Below are 20,379 nucleotides of genomic sequence, written 5' to 3' on the forward strand. Positions count from 1 at the left end.
ACACTATGGAACCCATTTTCTTCCCAACACCATTAAACCATGGGGTGATAAATTTCAAGTAAATTAGCGTCTTACTCCACATAGACATGATTTCGTCACATACTCTCGACAGAATTGTCAGATGTACATCCCTGCTGGCTAACTGGGGAAGTCTACCAGCATGGTCATAAAGAGTTTGAGATGACTTGTTTGGTGACTGGGTGCATTTTCTTTTAACCATTTCCAGATAAATTAGTGAGTAAAGAGAGCAGTTTTTAAAATATTGTGCCGTTTTTTTATTTTTGTGTAAAAATCACACAGCTGCTAGTTGAATCTGCAGAGATACAGTACATCCATGCAGTTAAACATCTAGGGTTCCCACAGCCAAGAGAGAAGGAATTAAATAGAATATTCTTTCGCTGTTAGTCAGCAATTAATGCAAATTTACATATGAGTCCAAAAGTGTGTATCATATACAATATACAACACAGATCTGGGAGCGAATAGCATTCAAAATCCCATCAAAGACTTCATTACCGACTGATTGTTTCTGCCTGCCTGTATTGCCTTTTGGGTTAAAGGATGATGAGGGAGCTGTTGTGCTAGCAAAAATAAAATCAATCCCACTTGAAGGTGTCTAACAGGGTTTTAAATGGTACTAGTTCCAGGTCTGGAAACAACATGCGCACGCACGCACGCACGCGCACACACACACACACACACACCAATTACATCATCGTCCTCAATAGCAGAAAAAAAAAAAAGAAGGCGAGCCTTGATAAAACAAGGAAGAGAGGTCAGTCAGCCGCTGTGGAAACCTGAACGCCGTCGGGGGAAGTAAGGCTTTAGAAGAAGACTGATGCTTCACCAAAAAAAAAAAAAAAAACCAAACAACAACACAAGGATAAATCATTAATAAAAGAAAAATTCACTGACCAAAAACGGGGCATTTTATGACACTGGCACAAAAAAAAAACAAAAAAACAAAAACAAAAACATGAGAAATAAAACAAGTGGTTCATCATTTTTTTCATCTTAAAGCATCTTTTTAAATACACGTGAAAGACAACATGCAGATTAAAAGTAAGCAAAGAGAGACAACAAATAAAAGAAATTGTGAGGGAACAAGAGGGGGGGGGAAGGTGGGGATTCAGTTCAAAGTGCAGTTGGGACATTCAGGTCTCCCACTCTGTTGACTGGTCTCCTGTTAAGCTTCATCTACACCCACAGATTTCAGGTGAAACTGCCCTGATACAACACTGATCTGGAGTTTACTTCCCTCTGGAGCCAGGAGCCCGGGGAAGTTGACTGCTCATCAGTACCACCCCAAAAAAACACAACAAAAAGGCAAAAATACATCACAAACATACAGTAGATGAGGTTCTGGAAGAGCTACGATACAAAAACCAGAGTATACTGTTCACATGGTTGCTACTATCATCGGACAAACACTTAGGTATAGTTGGTCTGTGAGGATGTATCGCCCATTCTTGCATAGTGCTGACTGCCCGATTGGAAAACAGCTGTTTTGTTGTTGTTTTCTCTCTCTCTTTTTTTTTTTAAATCATCAAAAATCACTACCTGCTGCATCAGTTTGGATCTGTGCACATGTTTGCTGAAGAGAAATCACAGGCAAACTTCTCCCCAATCAGCAACAAATGTATTCTTCATAAACGCCGCTTCCTGCAATCAAACAGCTGGAATATCTTCAAACCCTTCATATGAACGTCTGTTCTTGACTCATAAAGGTGAAGTTAAAGTTTGGGAGAGAAAAAAAAAAAGAAAAAAAAAAAGGAAACAAAACCCACAGCGTTAGAAAGAAAGCTGAAATGTCAAGCCAGAGCTAGGTTTGAAAGTAAATGAAGAAAACTTCAGGGAAAGAAAAGGTGGTGCATTTTTCTTCAAACACAGCCCGAGCGGAAGTGAAAGAGAAGAGTGAAAGTTCAGTCATTTGGCATAAAGTGAAACCCTTCAGTCACCACGATCCCAAAAAACAAAACACTGTAACACATAGAAAACAAAAAAAAACAAAAAACAGAAGACATGGCACTTTCACTCACTGCATCATGCCATCAACCACGCAAATGTTTACATGTAGACTTGAAGGGGGCGGTAAGAGAGGAAGGGTGGACTGAGTTCATGTCACAGGATGCGTCACCAAAAAAAAAAAAAAAAAAAAAAAGCCTTCACCGTGTTGGTTTAGTCATTAAGCCCCACACAAACACACAAAAGGTCCTGTCTGGAGATAGCCCAGTATGTTTCACAAATAGAGAGGCGACTACACCAAACTCCATTTAGAAAAAGACAAATTTATCCTTACTTGCTTATTGACCGATGTACCGACGGATGATTTGTGCTGTAGACTTCCTTCGGTCTTCATGTGTCCCATTGCAAGCCCATAAAATCTGTGTTCTTTGGATTATTTCACAATAATGGACAGCCATGGGTGCCACGTGTTCAGCAGAACAGACCATTCATGAGGATTCAAAAACAAGAAATGCCTTCAGAGCACTACAGTAGTAGCACGGATCAAAAAGTGAAAAGAGGAAAAATGTAACCTTTTTTTATAAACCAGAAACTTCTAAGTTTTAGCATATAATGCTCACTTAAAGCACAATTTGCCCGTCTTTACTCTTCCATGTCAATTTCAGTGTAATAAACAAGACCCAACCTGTCGAGTTTGTGACATCAGACGATATTAGAAGGTCTAAAATCTTTATAGGTCGTCTCAGTTCACTTACACAAAAGACGAAAAGAAAACTGTTTCGCCCCCTTTTTAAATTTTCTGCAGGAGTTTGGTGCAGCCGAGTCAAGCATACTGGTGCCAGCCACCAGGAACACAAATGCACAAACAGTCACACAAACATGACAAATACACTCCGCGTTTCTCCTTCAGTCATTCAGAGAGTGATTTAATCAAGACACCAGCAGTTTTATCCTCAGAGCGAACTTGGAGCTGGAGCGCTCTGCCTCTCAGTTTGCCGTCATCCTCCTCACCTTCGCCTCTCTTTAGCAAAAAGTGAAAAGTGCCAGTTTCTAAGATCCCCTCCCACTGGTAAGACTGTGCCCTCAGGTCTGTCCGGTTTACGATTGAGCAGTGTGTGATTGAGCGTGACAGTTTTTAACGGAATGCCCTGAGGCAGGTTGAAGCCTCCGGGAAAAGCCGAGATTGATGGAAGGAAAAGGAGAGGAGGAAGGGAGGAGTCACAACGAGGGCCACAGCCTTGATTCAGATGAACTACAGTAGAGTTGCTCTCCATATGTAGGTTAAAGATGGGAAAAGGGTCTGAGCTGCTCCAGCTGGACTTCTAGAGATATCCTTTCTTCAAGCAGATCCTGGGAAAAGAAAACAGGTGTGAGCAAAGCGGGAGTTAAAAGGAGAACAAAGTCTGTTTGCTAAAACTAGAAAACACTACTAATGTCTTCCATACCTTCAGCTGCTGCTGGAGCTCACTGTTAAGTCGTGCCAAAACAGTGTTTGTCTCCTTGTTCCTTCTGATTGAAGCCTGAATCGCCTTTTTATCCTTTCCAACTGACCTGCAAACAGAGAAATATGCTTTTTCTAAAGTGCTGATAAACACAACGCCCTGTAAAGTGTCCCCAACCAAAGCAAGTTTCTCCACCTGGGAATGGAAGGCTGAGTGGCCAGGACGGCGGCTATGACGTTAGATTTCTGTGGACCGTGCTGCTCGTCCTCCGGCCTCAGCTCGTCTTCAGACTTCAACCTTCGACGTACAGGTTTGGGGGGAGGAGCCAGGGGGCCGGAGGAGCCTTTGGCTCCCTGACGGGACAACAAAGAGTTTACCTCACTTTCACACAGTCTAATAAACAAGTGTGCCTATGAATTTCAGATTGCCTCTTGATGTTCCACACAAACACAAAAAGTTTAAAAACCACTGGTCTTATTGAGTTTAAAGTTCAAAGACGTACAGAGTTGACTGTAGCTGAGGGTCTCTCATCAGCTTGGCCGTCACTCTTAACTGTTCTCAAGGGGCCGGCCCCCTCCGAAGGCTTGTCCCCCTGCGGACATAAACAAACAATGCATGTGAAAGTGAAAGTGTTTACTCAAATGTAACACAACAGCCACAGTTAAGAAATTAAAAGATGCAGATTGCAGATGGTTTGCAACAATAATATTTCATAAGAAGTCTAATATTTAATACTAGAAGACAAAAAAAACAAAAACAAAACAAAAAAACGGTAACATGGATGAAATCTGTCAATCAATGTGTGGGTTTAGAACATTATATAACAAAGGGAAGGAAAACTAAAATAAACAACCAATTGGGGATTTGGGGAAAGAGCAAAAGAAATACATTCAAAAATCAAAAGAATCAATACATTAACATCAACATATTATACACAAAGCCAGACTATAAATGCTATCTCTGAGAAGAACTGATGTTGTCTAGAGGAGCATCATTCTATTTCCAAACCCTGACCCTCCAGGATCGACCTACCTGTCCTGGCTCGATGTGTTTGTCCACCTCTGGTAGGCTTGAGGGCTGCTCAGAGGCTGCAAAGGCCTGAAACTGGCTGAAATCTGCAAAGTTGGGCTGCTGGGGAATCTGCTGTGGGGATGTGGTGGTGAGCACCGCCGCGCCTCCTGGTATACTCTCCGCCTCTACGCGATGCCCGGTGAGTGGTACTGATGTCTGGGGAGGGATGAAAGGGTGTCGTGACAGCTTTCGTAGTATCAAAATCACAAATAATGCCAATGACACATAAAATACTTTTCTTACTTGTGTGGGAAGCGGTCGTGGAGGCACAGCAGGAGGGTAAGCTATCGTAGAGGGTTGGGGTTGTCCTGTGGCAGACGTGGCAGCAAAGGTGCGATTCATGTCCAGAGATGAGGAGCGAGAGTGGGAGGGGTGGGGACGGGGTGGAGGGGGAGGCGGGGCTACCACCTTCAAAGCCTCTGGGGACGTACCCGACTGAGACCTGAGCACATTAATGTTTAAAGATTTACACACAGGATACAGTGCTTTATTTACAACACGATTCATCACAGTTCAGGTCTGGAGTTGATCATTGAACAGAGCTGCAACATGACCAACTGAGTAACAATGTGAGGAAGTAGAAAAACCCAAAAGCATCACTTTCAGTAATTGTCAGAAAGGACAGACAGAAAATGAACGAACCTCTGCCTTGTGATTGGCTCCTGGTCTGAGGTGAAAGAGTCTGAACTGCTGTAACCATCACCTTCATGAAAAGAAAAGAAAAAAACCCCACAAGCATACAAATCATGAGAAAATTAACAAAATGGTAGTTTTTTGTTTGTTTGTTTTTTAATTCTTCCACAAAAAATTGGAATCTTAGTCTGGACTATCAGCAGCTGAACTGAGGTTATGAAGGCACCACCAAGGAAAGACAAATGTGAAATGGTACTAAGATAGTGCCTTTCTACCAAATTTAAGTATTTTCTATTGTATTCACCCAGTTACATGCCAATGGATGCATTTGGGGCAACTTGGGGTTCAGTACTTTGACATGTGGTATGGAGGAGCAGGGATTGGTAGACAACTGTCTCTACCACCTGAGCCACAGACACCTTCCAACATATAAGGGAAAAATACTTCCATTTTTATTTATTTATTTATTTTTAGTCTTGATTTTTGTATGTTACTTTAAAGTATCAAGGGTTTTCTTTTGTCATTAAATCGACTGCTTGCCAGATTTCTATCTGTAATTTTGTTCTTAATGATGTAACCTATGGCTGGGCCATATCATACCGTTCACGGTAATACCGGTATAATGTTGGGCAACGATAAGAAAATGAAATATCGCGATAGAATATGGGTAAAACGCGCATGCGCAGTGCCTTTGTTTTCATACACACATGGCGTAAAAAGCATGGCGACGGCGGAGAATGAGAAGGGCGAAAGTGGATCATTGAATGAAACGGATGAACCAGAATTGGTTTGAAAAAATGCTGCAACTTCAGTGGTGTGGAACTGTTTTAGCTTTCGTCCGTCAGATACACAACAAAGCACTATTTCTGGTAGAGCATGCTAGCGGGCCGTCGTTATTACCGTGTTTTTTGGAAAATACGGCACACTTAAAATCAATCATTTGATTTTTCTGAAAATCGACAGTGCCCCTTATAATCCTGTGTGCCTTATGTATGAATTCTGGTTGTGTTTACTGACCTCGAAACGATTTTATGTCGTACACGGCGCTCAGCAATCTGTCAAATGTTTCAGCACGACTTTGCTAAGCTACAAACCCGCACCGATTGATGGATTGTTGAAGCATTACGACTATCGTAGGCAGGAGGCTCGCGTATTGTGTGTGTATAACCTCTTTTTAAGTTTTGTGGATATTATACATGGTTATGCTGAGGATATGTCGGCCAGTTTCCACTGGAAATGCCTTTTGGTTAAACTGTCAGCAAGGAATTTGCATTTGCACTGTTAAAGTTTTCTATAACTTTAATCCACATAAAAAACAGCTGCTTGTTTAAGTGAAAATACATTGCTGGGTTTTTTTGCACTAATAAAGTTGTGGAGTTGTAAAGTATTTTGTCTAGTGTCAATTATATCGTCATCGCAAATTTTCAAATGTATATCGTGATAAATATTTTTGATCATATCGCCCTGCTCTAGTCTGTCCTTAAAATAGAAAGTGGATTAAAATGGCTAAACAAATAAATAACTGCATCATGTGTCGGATGATGTTTTCGGAACACCGTAGTAAAGCTCCCTGCCATAGCAGCTCATCTTTTACTCACCTACAGTGTTGGCAGCTACAAACTTCATGGAGGCGGGTAATTTGGCTTCTTCAGACAGTTCTGGAGGTTTAGCCAGCAGAGGACTGGTAGGATGATTGTGGTCTAAATATTGGAGGAAGGGGGAGATCACAAACAGGGGAAAGTGTTGAAGCAAATGCAGTCAATCAACAGGGAAAATTAAATGTTAGCAATCGGCTGTTAGTTTGGACAAAACGTGCTCAGTTGCAGAAAAACAAAAACATGTATATGAGTAATAAAAGCTCCTGTGAGGCGCTCTTTGAATCATTTCAAATGGTGACCTTTTGGATTTTTATTACTTTCCCAATAGTGCGCACTCTGCAAAGCACAAAGTAAGCTGACTGTATTAGCACAGCTGGATGTTTTCCCACCTGTTACAATATGTTTTTTCTTCAGTATATAAAGAACATACTAGCATGCTTTCTAATGCAATTAGGTCATAATTCTGTTTCAGTCATATTAAAGTTCCTTCACGTTGCTGCCCACAAAAACAGATTTAGAGGTCTGCCTGTTGCTGCACATGTGCAGCAATATCATTATTATTTATTCAACTGTAAGTCAGGATTTGGACAGTCAGTTTAAGGTCAGAGAGTTTCTCACCACTGCCAGTCCTCTTCAGCTCCATCTCCTGCATGTGAATCTTACTGGGCGTCATCCGGATGGGAACTGGGTGAACGATGGCCGTGTCCTGTGGAAAAGAGACACAGAGAGGGTCAAACCGACAGGAAGAAGATAGGTAATTTTTTTTTTTTTGCTGCTGGTCCTGTGAGGAGGAAGGGTCAACATGAAAACCTGTGTGGCACTCTTTTAGCTGACATGCTCACTGAGCATCTCATCAAACATGTTTAAATGAGAAGATGTGAAAGACCTGGAAACATATTTTCTAAATAAGCTTTTAAAAAAATAAATAAAAATAAAAGACGTGCCCATACAATTATTACCCCCCCCCATCCTAACGACAACTAAAAACAAACAAAAGACTGTTATTGTTTCAAAAATTATTTTCCGCTCCGAGTGTGTTCTTCACAGTTGGACAGCAAAGATCCTATGCACCCATTAAGATTTGGTGCATGGATGGCAGCAGAGAATTTAGCCACAAAAAACAAATTAAAAAAAGAATTTGTGGAGCTGTTTGGGCCTGCTGTCGGTGCAGGATTTTTCCACAGCAGAGAGAGATTTGGGGCTTTTTTTACTCCTACATCAGTGGGGTTACATTTACTTAAATTCTAAATTATTCAAATGGCTAAAAATAACTGTATTAGCCTTACATTCATACACAAACTGACTGCAGAAAATTCAACGGTCAATTAAGACTAACATGGAAAACTTTGATAAATCTAATTTTTGGGAGATTTATAGGTTAAGCTTGATAAGTGTTTTGTTTTTGTTTTTAATCTTGAGTTTCAGCTCAGAATGGGAGTACATAAAAGCAGTCTAAAAACAGATGCACACTCCTGCAATATAAAACCGTATTTGAAGTCAGAGCTATTTTTGGGACAATTATTTGTTTACGGTTTAAAAATTAAAAATACATAAACGTGAAGAACTTTGACTGTTCAAAAGTAAATGCACAACAGAATTGTGCACAACCTTTAGTTCTTAATCATGTGAGGAAAAATGCATCTCTTACAATCTTAAAATGTGATTGGTGGATGTGACTCTAAAGAAAAAAAAAAAAAAAAAAAAAAAAGGTGATGTCCAATAGAAACTGAGCAAGCCAAATCACAACACACACTTCTATTGCTGATGCACTTAATTGCACTTTGAAAGAACATCATGCAGGCAGTGAGACAGAGAGGACCTGAGAGAGATAGAGAGAAAAAGGAGAGATCTGGAGAGGGTTAATGTCTGTCCATTAATGGTGAAACCATGCATGCTAAGTGATTGACTTACAGGGTCAGCTGGTGCAATGTTAGAGTCAAATTGGGTCAGAGTTTGTGAGCTGGAGGAGCGCTCGCTAAACGTCTCCCACTGCTGCAGGAGACAGACAGACAGTGAGAAAAAACATGTCAGTCAGTCAGCCAGTGCAGTGACATCACACATTTACATCATCAGTCTCAGCCTCTGCCGTGATGCCACACCGACGCGGCATCATCAGCAGGCGTGGAAACAAAACGGACATTGCCGACTTTCATACACAGTCTCAAGAAGTGAGAGAGGAGGTGCTGAATTATCAGAAAATATGTTTGATGATGAATAGGATGACGTGGCACTCGAATTATAATGGATGGATAAAGAGAGAGCAACCTCACTTAATTAACCCTGAGCAATTAAGATGAATCAAACGCAAACGGAGCAAAAGCAAACAGCCTCGAGTTTAGAGGATGTGTAAAAACGACAAATATAGTCATGTGGTGCGTGCACGTTGGAACCTCGTTGCTCTGGTTCATCTCTGGCCAGGCTTGATTGAGCGAAGGCATAGAGGGAGACTTGTTGGGGGTCACCTCTACTGGTGACGCAGAGTATCCAACATCAGCAGTCTGCTCTGGGACTTCTGGAAAAAAAAAAAATAGACACGAGTTAAATACACATAAATAAACTAAAAAAATCCACACAACATTACTTTTGGTTGGGATTCTTCAAAAAGATGAACTTCAGAGAAGAGCTTGAGATAAAACATTTTTTTCATGCAGTCAAAATGCCAACTACATTTAACCATCAATGGCAAAAATCGTGAAACTTCAAAGTGCAATCGTTTCTGCTTCTGAGTATTGCATAAGCACATAAGAAAGACTATTTCTCTGCTGTTTTCCTGATATGTAAAAAAACAAGGTCAACACTGAATTATAACACTTGATAAACATGTTTGTTATGGCTATCAGCAACTGAGTCAATGTCAAGTTAAAAGAGGGCAGGAGAACACAAAACTGTGTCCTGAAAAGTGCAGCTCAGCCCAAAAATCAGTTAACTACTTCCAACATGCGGGTTTTGCACAATAGCGCTGTTACCCTAGGTCTAATGAGGTGTGAGATAAGAAAATGAATAAAGGGTGCAGCAGAGAGAGGAAGAGAGAGGCAAGCCTGAGCACCTGCTGAGTCATCGAGGTCAATCAGCTTTGGCATCAGGCTTTCAGGAAGCTTCTCGGGGAGGTCGTAGCCATTCTTCCTGGCCACAACTAAGTGAAAGGCAGCGCAGAATTCATCCAGGGTCAGCGCTCCATCTTTATCAAAGTCTGACAGCTCCCTTTAAACACACATTAGACAGTAAGAATATCATATCATATACGGCATTACAGCAGACATTGAATCTGATCCGACTTGCCCATTTACATGCCGCGTTTGCTGCTTAGAGCTAGTGATACTAGTCATTATGAATCCTGTCAAAACAAGTTGTGTCAACTGACACTGCACGCTTCTTTGGAAATAATCCCATAAACAGGAACTGACAACTTGTTTTTGATGAGCTCGATTAGCCACAAACGTCTTACTCATCAGCAAAATAAAGCCAGGTTGGTTTGGAGTTAACAAAGAACTGGTGAAACACATTTTCTTTGCACCAACTACATATGGTCAAACCTTTTGTCTTTGTTGATGTTTGGCATTTTTTTTTAGTAAAAATTAGTCTTGAAGTTTAACAGTTAACCATATCCAGGTTGCACATGCTGTCCGATCAGTGATGATACATTCTGATAAAGAGCAAAGAAAAGCTTCTTGGTGTTTTTAGGATTAACTGCCACACACTGCACTTGTCTAAAAAGTAAATAAAGCTTTTACTACAGCTTCCTATTAAGTTTTATAAATATGAAATTAGGGATCTTTCAATAGAACAAAGGAGCACTGGTGCAAAGATCAATGCCCATCCTGCTCTAACCTACAGCATATCCGCATGTCAGACTGTTAAATGTGGCCATCAACTCCATTCAGGTGATGAACGCGTGTTTATGGTGCCCTTAATTTCCCTTAGATACACAAACACACACAGAGGCCATAAATAGCAGAAGAGCAGTGACTCACCAAATATGTGACAATTCTAAAATCGGTAGCTTTGATTTAGTGAAGAACTCTTTTGCTGCTGAACCTGAAACACGCAGAAACCACAGTTTATTAATAACCCATGTTTTATCCTGATAGCACGTGTGTGTGTATTTTTGTTCCTACCAGGTATGAAGCCAGTGAGGTCAGGCTGAATTGTTTTAAACTGGTTAATGTAATACTGCCTCTGCTCGTCTGTGATCTTCCACGGATCATCGTACGTGCTGGACTGTCGCTGGATCTCATTGGTCGTTGCAGCTGAGGCTACTGTTCGTATTGTTGTGCTTTCCTACGAGAACCCATTTACAGAAACATTTAAGAAAGACGAGCATAATTAAGTATTAAGAATAACACTTTAACCTATGCAAATCCAGCTTCTTCACTGTTAGTATGTACAGTGCGTGTCTCCCTGGCCCCCTACTCATACATACAAACTTGGCACTACAAGAAATCAAACCTTTAAAGAATAATATTCAAAACTGAAACAAAACAATGGTTACAGAACTTTCAGCCTAAAGTAGAACTGACTTTTTGCTTGTTAGCTCAGAACGACAAGAAGAAACTAAAAGAGGGCATGATGTGTACCTATAATTAGACAGTGGGTACAGAGGCCTTTGCCTGAGAAATGTCACAGAAGCTGCTCATGTTTCAGTCAAGCAGCAGCGTTTGCAGATAAAGTACTGATACAAGATGCTGGCTGACATTCAAGGCCCGATTGTGGTTACTGTGATATCTCGTGCTTTATGTTTGCAGTTTCTGATGGCAGACATTTGCATCACATTTTCCAGCTAAAATACTCTGTGTGGTCATCTTGTAACTTGCTGATCTATTAATGCTCTATTGAACTGTATCACCTTCTCTAGGTCTGTATTGTGAGGGTGTACATGTGTCCTTTAATTTATAGCCTCACTTTGCTGTCTTCTCGTCCCATCTCTGCATAGTGATTGGCTAATGGTGGTAAAGATAGAATAGATCCAAAATATTTCTGAGCATTTCAGTGTTTTTATATTGGCAATGATTGACCTTAATTTTATCTCAGCTCACTTAGTAAGTGCAAAATGTCAAAAACTCCAAAAGTGGTGATTGTTGTTACTAACTGTGGGCTACACACTACCAAATACGCACACAACACAAGAGTGTTGAGTAGTTATGTTTTTAGGGGTTGTTTTTTTTACCCAAATCAAATGTTTGTTTGTTTGTTTTTTATATATATGGCCACGATTCACCTTATAGCTGTTTGGTTTAGTTCAAGGATTTCACTGGTGAAAATGAAAAAACTCATTTCCGTAATCAGAGCCCTTATTTAAAATAGTGGGTGTTCACTGTATTGTGAAAAAGAAGATTTTCACAGGACTATATGCTGTTTTGTGAAATCTGAACAAACGGCAAGACTTCTGGAACAATGACAGATAAAGCTCAGCCTAAACTTGGTCACGCAACAGGACAATGATCCCAAGCAGAGCAGCAAATCTACATTAGAATGGCTGAAAAAGAGAAGAATCATGGCGATGCACTGGCCCAGGCAAAGTCGAGATCTCAACCTGACTGAAATGTTGTGGCGGGGCCTTAGGAGAACCGCCCATAAATGAACTTCAAACTGAAGCAATATTAACAACATTGGGCCAAGTTTCAGCCACAATGATGTGAGAGATTGACAAAAATCATACGGCAACCCATTACTTCACATTATTGCTGCTGAAGTACTGAATCAGTGTAGTGTATCCAACATCCAACTAGCGCCTTGTAATTTAAGATGGAACGCTGATGTGCATCTTTCTAGCTTGCTTGTATAATGAAGCCTGTTGCAATAGGAAGCGAGTCGAACCAACAGCGCTGTACCTGGACTGATGATGGATGCATTGCTGGAAGCGTGCTGGAAGGCGGTGTGTCCGCTGTAAAACTGACCCAACTCTCCTGACCTGGAAGAGGTGGTGAGTGGGACGGCCACATGCCATCGCCAGCCACTGGACCTGAAAGGAGAAGGACAGGAAAGTATGTTTTTGCAAGTAATGTTAATTAAGAAGTTTTGTTTTCATACCATTCTTTGTAATATCTCAACTACTTTTTATGCTGGAAAAAAACAAAAAAAAAGCAGGCACAATTACTTTGGTCCCCTAATGACAAACTGCAGCAAGTGTCTGTGTCAGCAAATATCATTAACAGCATGTAGGCGCTGCAAACAACAGGAAGTGGTACAAACGACAATTTATCACTGGAGTCAAAGCTAAAAGCAACTTTTACCACACTGTCACTTCTGTTTGCCCTTAGAGATGTTATTGTTATCATCTGCTGCTCGTGAGTGCTTGCAAGTGAAACCCCTGTCACATGCATTACCTTTTTTTTCTTTATTGAGGGCAAAAAAGAAAGGAAAAAAGCCATTTTAACTCAAATTGTTGCCACTTTTCTTTCTCTTTGTCCTTATTTTCATTATCAACAAATTTGCTCATCATCATCTTAAATAATTATTTAGTCTATAAAACATCTGAAAAGATTTGAACATTTTCCAAGATGAGTCCAGAAGCCCCACGTGCCTGGCATTCAGACCTTCTGTTTACGATGGGCACCCAATCAGAAGATGGGTCAAGGGATGATTTGCATCCGTATAAATAATAAGGATTGCTTTGAACTGTGAATGGAAATAAATGCAAATGCAAAGCTACTCAAGCAGAGTCTAAGATTAGAAATATGTTGTTGGAAATAGGCAGAATAGTTCTCCTTTTGAGAAACTATCATTAAGAAGTGGGTCACCTGTTTGTGGTTCTCTGAACTGCGTCCACACGGCTCCAGTTGCTGCCACCACAGGTTGTCGCTCTGCGTTTCCTCCACTGTGTTGCCGCTTGTGCTTCCTCCAGGAATGAGGTGAGGTTGGGGGAGACTGGTGAGGGGAGACTACTGGGGACGTTGGTTCAGGCTGGTGACATATTAAAAAAAAGAAAAAAAAAACAAACCGATGAAATAAACAAGCAGTTAAAAAGACATTTAGTACACATATAAGGAATCAGCAAACTTTAATAAGCATGATTTGAAGGTGGTAGTATTACTGCTTTAAAACAGTTCAGTGTTTTGGGCGTTAACCTTTAGATCACATCTAATACACAACAAGACGTCAATCTTCAACACGCCACATCCAAACCAAGACCAATAACTGCTACATCAATCAGTTCTTATCTGCATCATCACAGATAAGGGATGCTGAAGGAACTAGTGAATGATTATGCAGCACATACAAGTTAAAACTTGCGAAAGAAATCTAAATAACTGACACACGTGTCAACACACTTAAGTCCGCAGCAGAAAACTTCAGAAAGGAATGTATTCAAACATCAAAGTCCTTCCAGAGGCAAGTCTTCCCACTCTGGACACTTATTTGCAGTTACTTTGAAGCAACATTGACTTTAATTTCAATGAGTCATGGACACATAAAAGCGACAAAGAAATTCACCACTCGAATCTGGTAAAGATCACTTAAAAATTTCATGACTTTTCCCCCAAATGGAGGCTTTGAAAAGAATTTATCATTTCCACCACCACTTTGTTGCTCTGCTATAGATTTCAATTCAAGATGCTTTGAGTGTCCCTTTTAATGTCTCTGTCAAGTATACACAGGAAAAACACAGGAAACACAGCAGCTTATCTCCAAGTAACCACTGGGTTCAGTTGTTCAAAGAAATATTAAGTTTGTATACAATCGTCCCTGCAACATCGATTCTTGCATTTGCTACTACCAACCTGTGATTCTATAGTAGTTGCCAGGGGCTGAATGACCTCGTGGACAGGAAGTGAAGTGGATGAGGGATGTCCTTTCTTGTTCTGGTGACCCCTGCCAGGTGGCCTGGGTATTACTGCAGTACCGGGGGCAGGGTACAATCCCTGACTGTCGGGATCTTGGTACAGTGCAGCATGTCTCGCTTCTGCCTCATTCTTCCCCACCACAAACCTTGGCAACGGTAGATCCTTGACTGTCAAGACACAAATTAAATTCAGTTTCAATATTTGTTCAGCAGCAGCTGAAAACTTCAGTGCACTAGAGTCCAGAAGTTGCTTCTGGCTTTCGAGAGAGAAAAACCGACTACTGACTCCGTAGATTTCCCAGAATCCTTGTGCCTGCTGCAATCAGCTGACGTTTATAGGGTTTGGAAAGAGAGTAACTGCTGTAAAATGGGAACAACAGTATACCTTTCAGAAAGAGCCGTTTCCTCAAATAGAAAATGAAACACACTGCCACACCGAGTGTATGTTTGCTGTCTCTTAACTCTTAATGCTGAGGACTTAAAACAAAGATCTGTGATAAACAAACACAGGAATACAGTCCGTGCCAGCATGCCTGCTCTAAGACTGAAAATTTCTACCACACTGTAGCTTGCCCATTTTTGTTTTTCTTTTTTTCCCCCTTGGGGAATGTATTTTTTTCTGTTTGCTCTATCTTACAATGCTAAAGACACCTTTGAAAAAATCCTGGATCCAGACCAAATCAAACGTTAATCCCTTCTATGTTGGGTCAACCTCTGCTAAAAAACTAATGCAAATCTGTCTCAGGCAAACCAATCCAATCTCAAGGAGGTAAAGACGAGCGAGGCAGGACTTTCTAAACTCCACAGTTATTTAAAAAAAAAAAAAAAACTGATTCAAAAATTCAACGTGTGCCACAAAACTATGGTTGAATGAAGAGGGGTTTGTAGTTTTTAGGCAGCCTCATTGGCAGATACTGAACTGATACTGGTACTAATATTGTTAACCCTAACCCTTTCTACTGGTGTTTATGGCTTTCTCAGAGAGTGGGTAAGCAAACAGACCCAAGACCAAGACACCCAAATAAGCTAATCCTGTTGTATATGACCCCACTATGGTTTCAGTGACTCAGCAACAAATTGATTAGCTAGTGGGAAGAAAGTGATCTGGATTTTTTTTGCCATACATTTTTTTCTTCCTCCACCAAAAGTACAAGTCGTTTGCTGCTTCAAGCATTGTGAATATGAGAATCTACTTTTAAGAAAAATAATCAGTTTTAACAAAAGGTTGAAATTTCCTTTAAACCTACTAACAATATCCTCTTATATCTCTAAGTTAAGTCTGGTTAAAAGAATTGTTTCACCACAGGATTATTATGTGCAGCGCTCTGTCTTTTAGTAAGCACACAGAAACCAAACCACCGCCTTTGCTTCTGAACGCCTGTATTATTACCCCAAAAGCCTCCGCTCCAGAAATAACTTTCTATTTAATATTTTGGAACAACTGTGGTGACTTCAAGCTTTCTGAAAGCACTGAGTAAACTAAACATTTTTTCCAAATCCTGTAATTAACTGTCTACTTCTGAGAAAGCACCAACTTTACAAAGAGAGAGTTGAGGGCGAGGTTTACCGAGCTCAAACATCCCTAAATCTTTTGTTAGAAGGAAGTGACTTGTTTGCTTCCTCATATTGTTGTCAAATTATGAAATCGATTTTGCAATATATTCAGGCCAAACTGATCATGTTGCATAGAGGATGAGTGTGACATCGTGCGCCGCGTTTTTCCTTATCTTTTTCCTCGAGAGAACTCAACAGGGACAAATAGAAAAGCGCAATTTTGCAGTCAAACCCACCACGGCTTCATTGTTTACTTAAGATAAATAGGGAAGTCATCGAAACAGCTCATACTATTACAATCATCTGGTGACACAAATAAATGGCCAATACTATTCCAATCAGCAATGTGATGCCATCTGCCCCATCAACTAATCAAGATGAGCCATTTTTCCATTTAAAATGTTCTCTTTTTACAGCTTACTTTTAATGTACCAGTGTTTATTTTCCCAGTTTTAGAAACACAGGGTTATGAGACACCCTATGTATCAAACATCCAGCGTATGAAATAGATTCTCCAAAAGCTAAAAAGTTCCTTTTGGATTCTTCTGGATCAGACAGCAATTGTTTGTTTTCTTTACATAAATACATTCTCTAATTTGATCCATTTTCATTTAATTTCAGAGGGAGGCAGTCGTAATAGTGAAGACGCAAGGAGCAAAGGCAGTCACAGAGTGAATGAGTTTAAATGCCTGGGTTCAAACCTCTAAAGCGACAGACAGCGCACAAGAGAGGTGAAGAACAGAGTGCAGTCAGGGCAGAGCGGGTAGAGACGAGTGTCAGAGGCGATTTGTGACAGAAGGATAGGCCCAAGAGTTAAACTGGAAAGTTTACAGGATGGTAGTGAGACCGGTTATGACGGAGATGAAGGTGGCAGACTTTTTTCCTCATGAGTGACAGGATCAGAAATGAGTACATCAGAGGGACGGCTCAGGTTGAGCAGTCTGGACAAAGTTAGAGCGGTAAGGCTGAGATGGTTTGGACATGTGCAGAGTAGGGATAGTGGATACAGCCAACAAAGGATGTTAACTATGGAGCTGCTAAGCAAGAGGAAAAGACAAAGAGGAGTTTTTTCATGGACGTAGTGAAAGAGGACATGCAGAATTTTGGTGTGACAAAAAAGGACATTAGGAATAGGGTGGGAGCCCTGCAGGGATCAGGCATAAGAAGAAGAATCTGATTTGTGTCTATGAATGTAAAGAGTCCTTCCAAAAGCTCTATTAACCATATCTGGATCTAACCCAAAAGTTACTCGCTTATACAATGGCCCAAGACTCAAATGTGGTAAAAAAAAAAAAAAAAAAAAAAAAAAGTATTAAATAATCCTGCTAACATACAAAGAAACAGCTTTAAAAAAAAAACATGAGAACATGCTTGTATGAAAATCTTAAAATACACTGCACCACATGCATGCAGTTCTGAGATAAATACCTTTTTCTTATCAAAAAAACCTTTAAGACTCTAATTGACAAATGATAGCTCTGCCATTAAATGTAATTGATTGGTGATGAAGAGAACAGCTGTCTGAAATTCATGAAACTCATTTCTAACCTGAAACATTTTAACTAGCCTGAGAACAACAGTATATCTCTATATAACCAAAGTCTAAAAGTACTTCAGAGAGGACCTAGACCACAATTGTGTAATGGTATTGTTTAGAAATCAATGCACAACAATGACAATGACTCACTTCGATTTATGGACTCACCCGAGTTGAGGCTCTCCACCCTCAGAGGCAGCCCTGACTGGGCGATGGCGATGAGCTTCAGAGCGATGTAGAACTGGCTCCGACCGAAGTGACCCAGCCGAGTGGCTCCACATAGCTCTGTGATCTAAACCCACGCACACAAGGACAAGGGAGAACAGTTAACAACATTGTATTCATCTGAAAGAGCAGCTTTTTCCTCTAAGCAAACATAGCATCCAAGTAATAAAAAGGAGAATAAACAACAGCTATCGTTTAGTGTCTGTTTAAATTATCCGATGAACTGTTCCCTTAAGAATGGTCTCATCTGCCATGTTCACAAGCAGATGTCCAGTGTGTTCTATGCGTAAAAAGTCTGGTTATCATGTTTTGTAGTCCTTTACAAAACAATGAAACGGCCTTCTACACACAAAAGATAAAGTGGTTAAAAGAAACAACTGAAACCTCAGGATTAGTACTACTGGTAAGATTTTATAACATGAGGATAACTGTTTAAGAGGGTGCCCTTAAGTGCCGCGAGTCACTCAAAAAAAAAAAAACTGCCACAGCTGACCAGCGATCCTTTTCTTGCCGATGAGGGACTTTATCCAAGTATGACTGGATACAAAGCAGCAGTGACTTTTCTCAGCCTGTTACAACATGACACTGTAGCAGTATGTGTCTCACGGGCCAACACAGAGCTCAGTGTAGATTCTGGAAGTGGTAGGATTACAACGCTCCTTAATTCTCCCACCACACAGCCCCCCCCCCCCCTCTTGACCTTGAAAAGGATGCTGACTCACAAACTGCAAATATTGGCCATGCTGAGAGATCTGGAGTCACAAGAATGGGCTGCTGCAGTTTAACTGGCTACTCATGACTCACAGTTGTCAGAGCAGGGACACTCTGCAATCTGACCAAGAAGGCAATCCGTATTTGAGGGTTAATAAACAAAGTCTCCACTTCTGTGGATCACAGGCGTGCAGGCACAGGCATTTCCACCATGTTAGCCAGTAATGAACAAAAAAGGCAGATGTTGATGGAGGGAGAAGACAGGAAAGAGTGGGCAGCAAGAGCAATGAGAAGTATTTAGTGCGTTAGATACACAGTTCAACACATACCCACAGAAAGGTAACTGAAGAGGGCATGCCAGCTTTTATTGCATGTATAATATGTCAGTTAGAGAAAAAAAAACTCAATAAAGAAATAAATTGTGTGAGTTGTCTACCTACTCTGTTTAGCTAAGGCTAACATTAGCCAGAAGAAGGTGTGTCTCTCTTGCTGCGCAGCTCTGCTAAGCACCCGGGCTAAATAACCACAACGACACTGGCTGACAGGACAGCTCCAACAGTCAGCCTGCCAGCCAAGTTTACCAAAAATCCCCCAATGGCCCTTCGTTTCACGCACACCTTCACAGTCTGAATGATAACACGGTTACGCTAGCTTACCTGCAGGACAACTTCGCTGGGTAGCTGGGCCGCCCGGAAAAGGTCAAGAACTCTCCCGTTGGAAGCCACTTTTTTAGTGTTGTCCGTGTCACAGTAAACGAACAAATCCGAGTAATATTTCTGCTCGACATCACTCAGCGTTAGACTTTCCATCGTAGTACCAAATGAGCCTGAAAAGAACACAAGTTGGCTGTTGATTAGCCCTTAGCCAATGGCTGGGGCAGGATCCAAAAAATGGGCGAGACTTCAGGATCCCAACTTAGCTAAGCCGAGCTAACGTTGAGGTTAGCTGTTGTAATGATGTTCCCAACGCGCCTTATCCCAATCTCTGTAAACGTCCCTAATACTGTGTACCAAGCAGGAGCCGATCCCAACTCGAATATTCAAATAAAGGTTGCTTTCACACAGTTAATAACTTGTTGGGCCAGCCAAGCCAAGTAGCCAACAGCTGGCTAGTAGTGCAGCGGGCTAACAGCTACCTTGAATCAAAGTCAGTGGCACTAACGTTAGGCTAACTAGCAAAGTGCGTCTACCTCCCCGACCCGGACATCTACCGCCGTGATCTCACGTTACAGCACTTCTTCTCGCTGTAATCCGTTACAGGAGGGTGTTTCTGCCCTTCACTAGAAACACATTCCTCTGCGGGGCCGTCAGAAGTAAAGTTTCAGGGTCTCTTGGTTCCTTCCTCCAGTGATCATAGCCGCCATTCCTGCCACCAGTGTCAAGTCACGCGGAGTTAAGAGGAGACTTCCGGTCCGAGTCTTCAGATTAAAGAAAAACATAGCGTTCACTCAGAAGCATCTAGTTTTATAGATTGTATACATGTATTATTTTTTATGTTATTTTTTATAAAATATCATTTTGTGCTGGAAGAGTAAACTACATATAACTATACACTTGACAACTTTTGTATTCACTTCGCCTGCAGTTCAACTATTTTAATATTTTCATAGTGATTTAAGTTAAATTATTGTTTTGCCATTAAAGTACCAACATTTTTAGGCCTTTGAAAGAATATAAGAACTGTATTTTGATTTTACAATTTTCACTGTAATTGAACTTTTTTGAAGTCCCCTTTTATTTTCTATTTCTTTATAAACCTGTTACAACCAGTTGATGAGAAAAGGTATTTGCCTCCTTCCTTGTCACACTTAACTTAAATGTTTCACATCAACACACACATTTTGTTAGACAAATATAACAGGAG

The 20,379-nt window shown here is 40.8% G+C and overlaps 1 protein-coding gene across 3 annotated transcripts; it reads right to left on the bottom strand.

Annotated features, from left to right (window-relative positions):
- Positions 1–260: 260 nt before the first annotated feature.
- On the bottom strand, positions 261–19,924 carry reps1 (RALBP1 associated Eps domain containing 1). Of its 3 annotated transcripts, none has more exons than XM_026194252.1 (20): positions 19,741–19,924; positions 19,173–19,342; positions 17,749–17,872; positions 14,428–14,657; positions 13,447–13,609; positions 12,538–12,668; positions 10,825–10,987; positions 10,681–10,744; positions 9,756–9,910; positions 9,100–9,221; positions 8,621–8,701; positions 7,328–7,415; positions 6,710–6,811; positions 5,121–5,181; positions 4,722–4,920; positions 4,440–4,634; positions 3,910–3,999; positions 3,603–3,760; positions 3,411–3,516; positions 261–3,315 (listed from the first exon to the last, which is right to left on the bottom strand). In XM_026194252.1, the coding sequence occupies exons 2-20, from the start codon at positions 19,323–19,325 to the stop codon at positions 3,247–3,249; spliced, it is 2,454 nt and encodes an 817-aa protein (XP_026050037.1). In that variant the 5' UTR covers positions 19,326–19,342; positions 19,741–19,924; the 3' UTR covers positions 261–3,246. The 3 variants fall into 3 exon arrangements, with proteins under 3 accessions (XP_026050037.1, XP_026050036.1, XP_026050035.1); XM_026194251.1 differs by having other exon boundaries at positions 19,727–19,924; XM_026194250.1 differs by having other exon boundaries at positions 19,706–19,924.
- Between the last annotated feature and the right edge of the window lie 455 nt (positions 19,925–20,379).

The sequence above is a fragment of the Astatotilapia calliptera genome, chromosome 15, assembly GCF_900246225.1.
Source record: "Astatotilapia calliptera chromosome 15, fAstCal1.2, whole genome shotgun sequence".
Taxonomy (NCBI): domain Eukaryota; kingdom Metazoa; phylum Chordata; class Actinopteri; order Cichliformes; family Cichlidae; genus Astatotilapia; species Astatotilapia calliptera.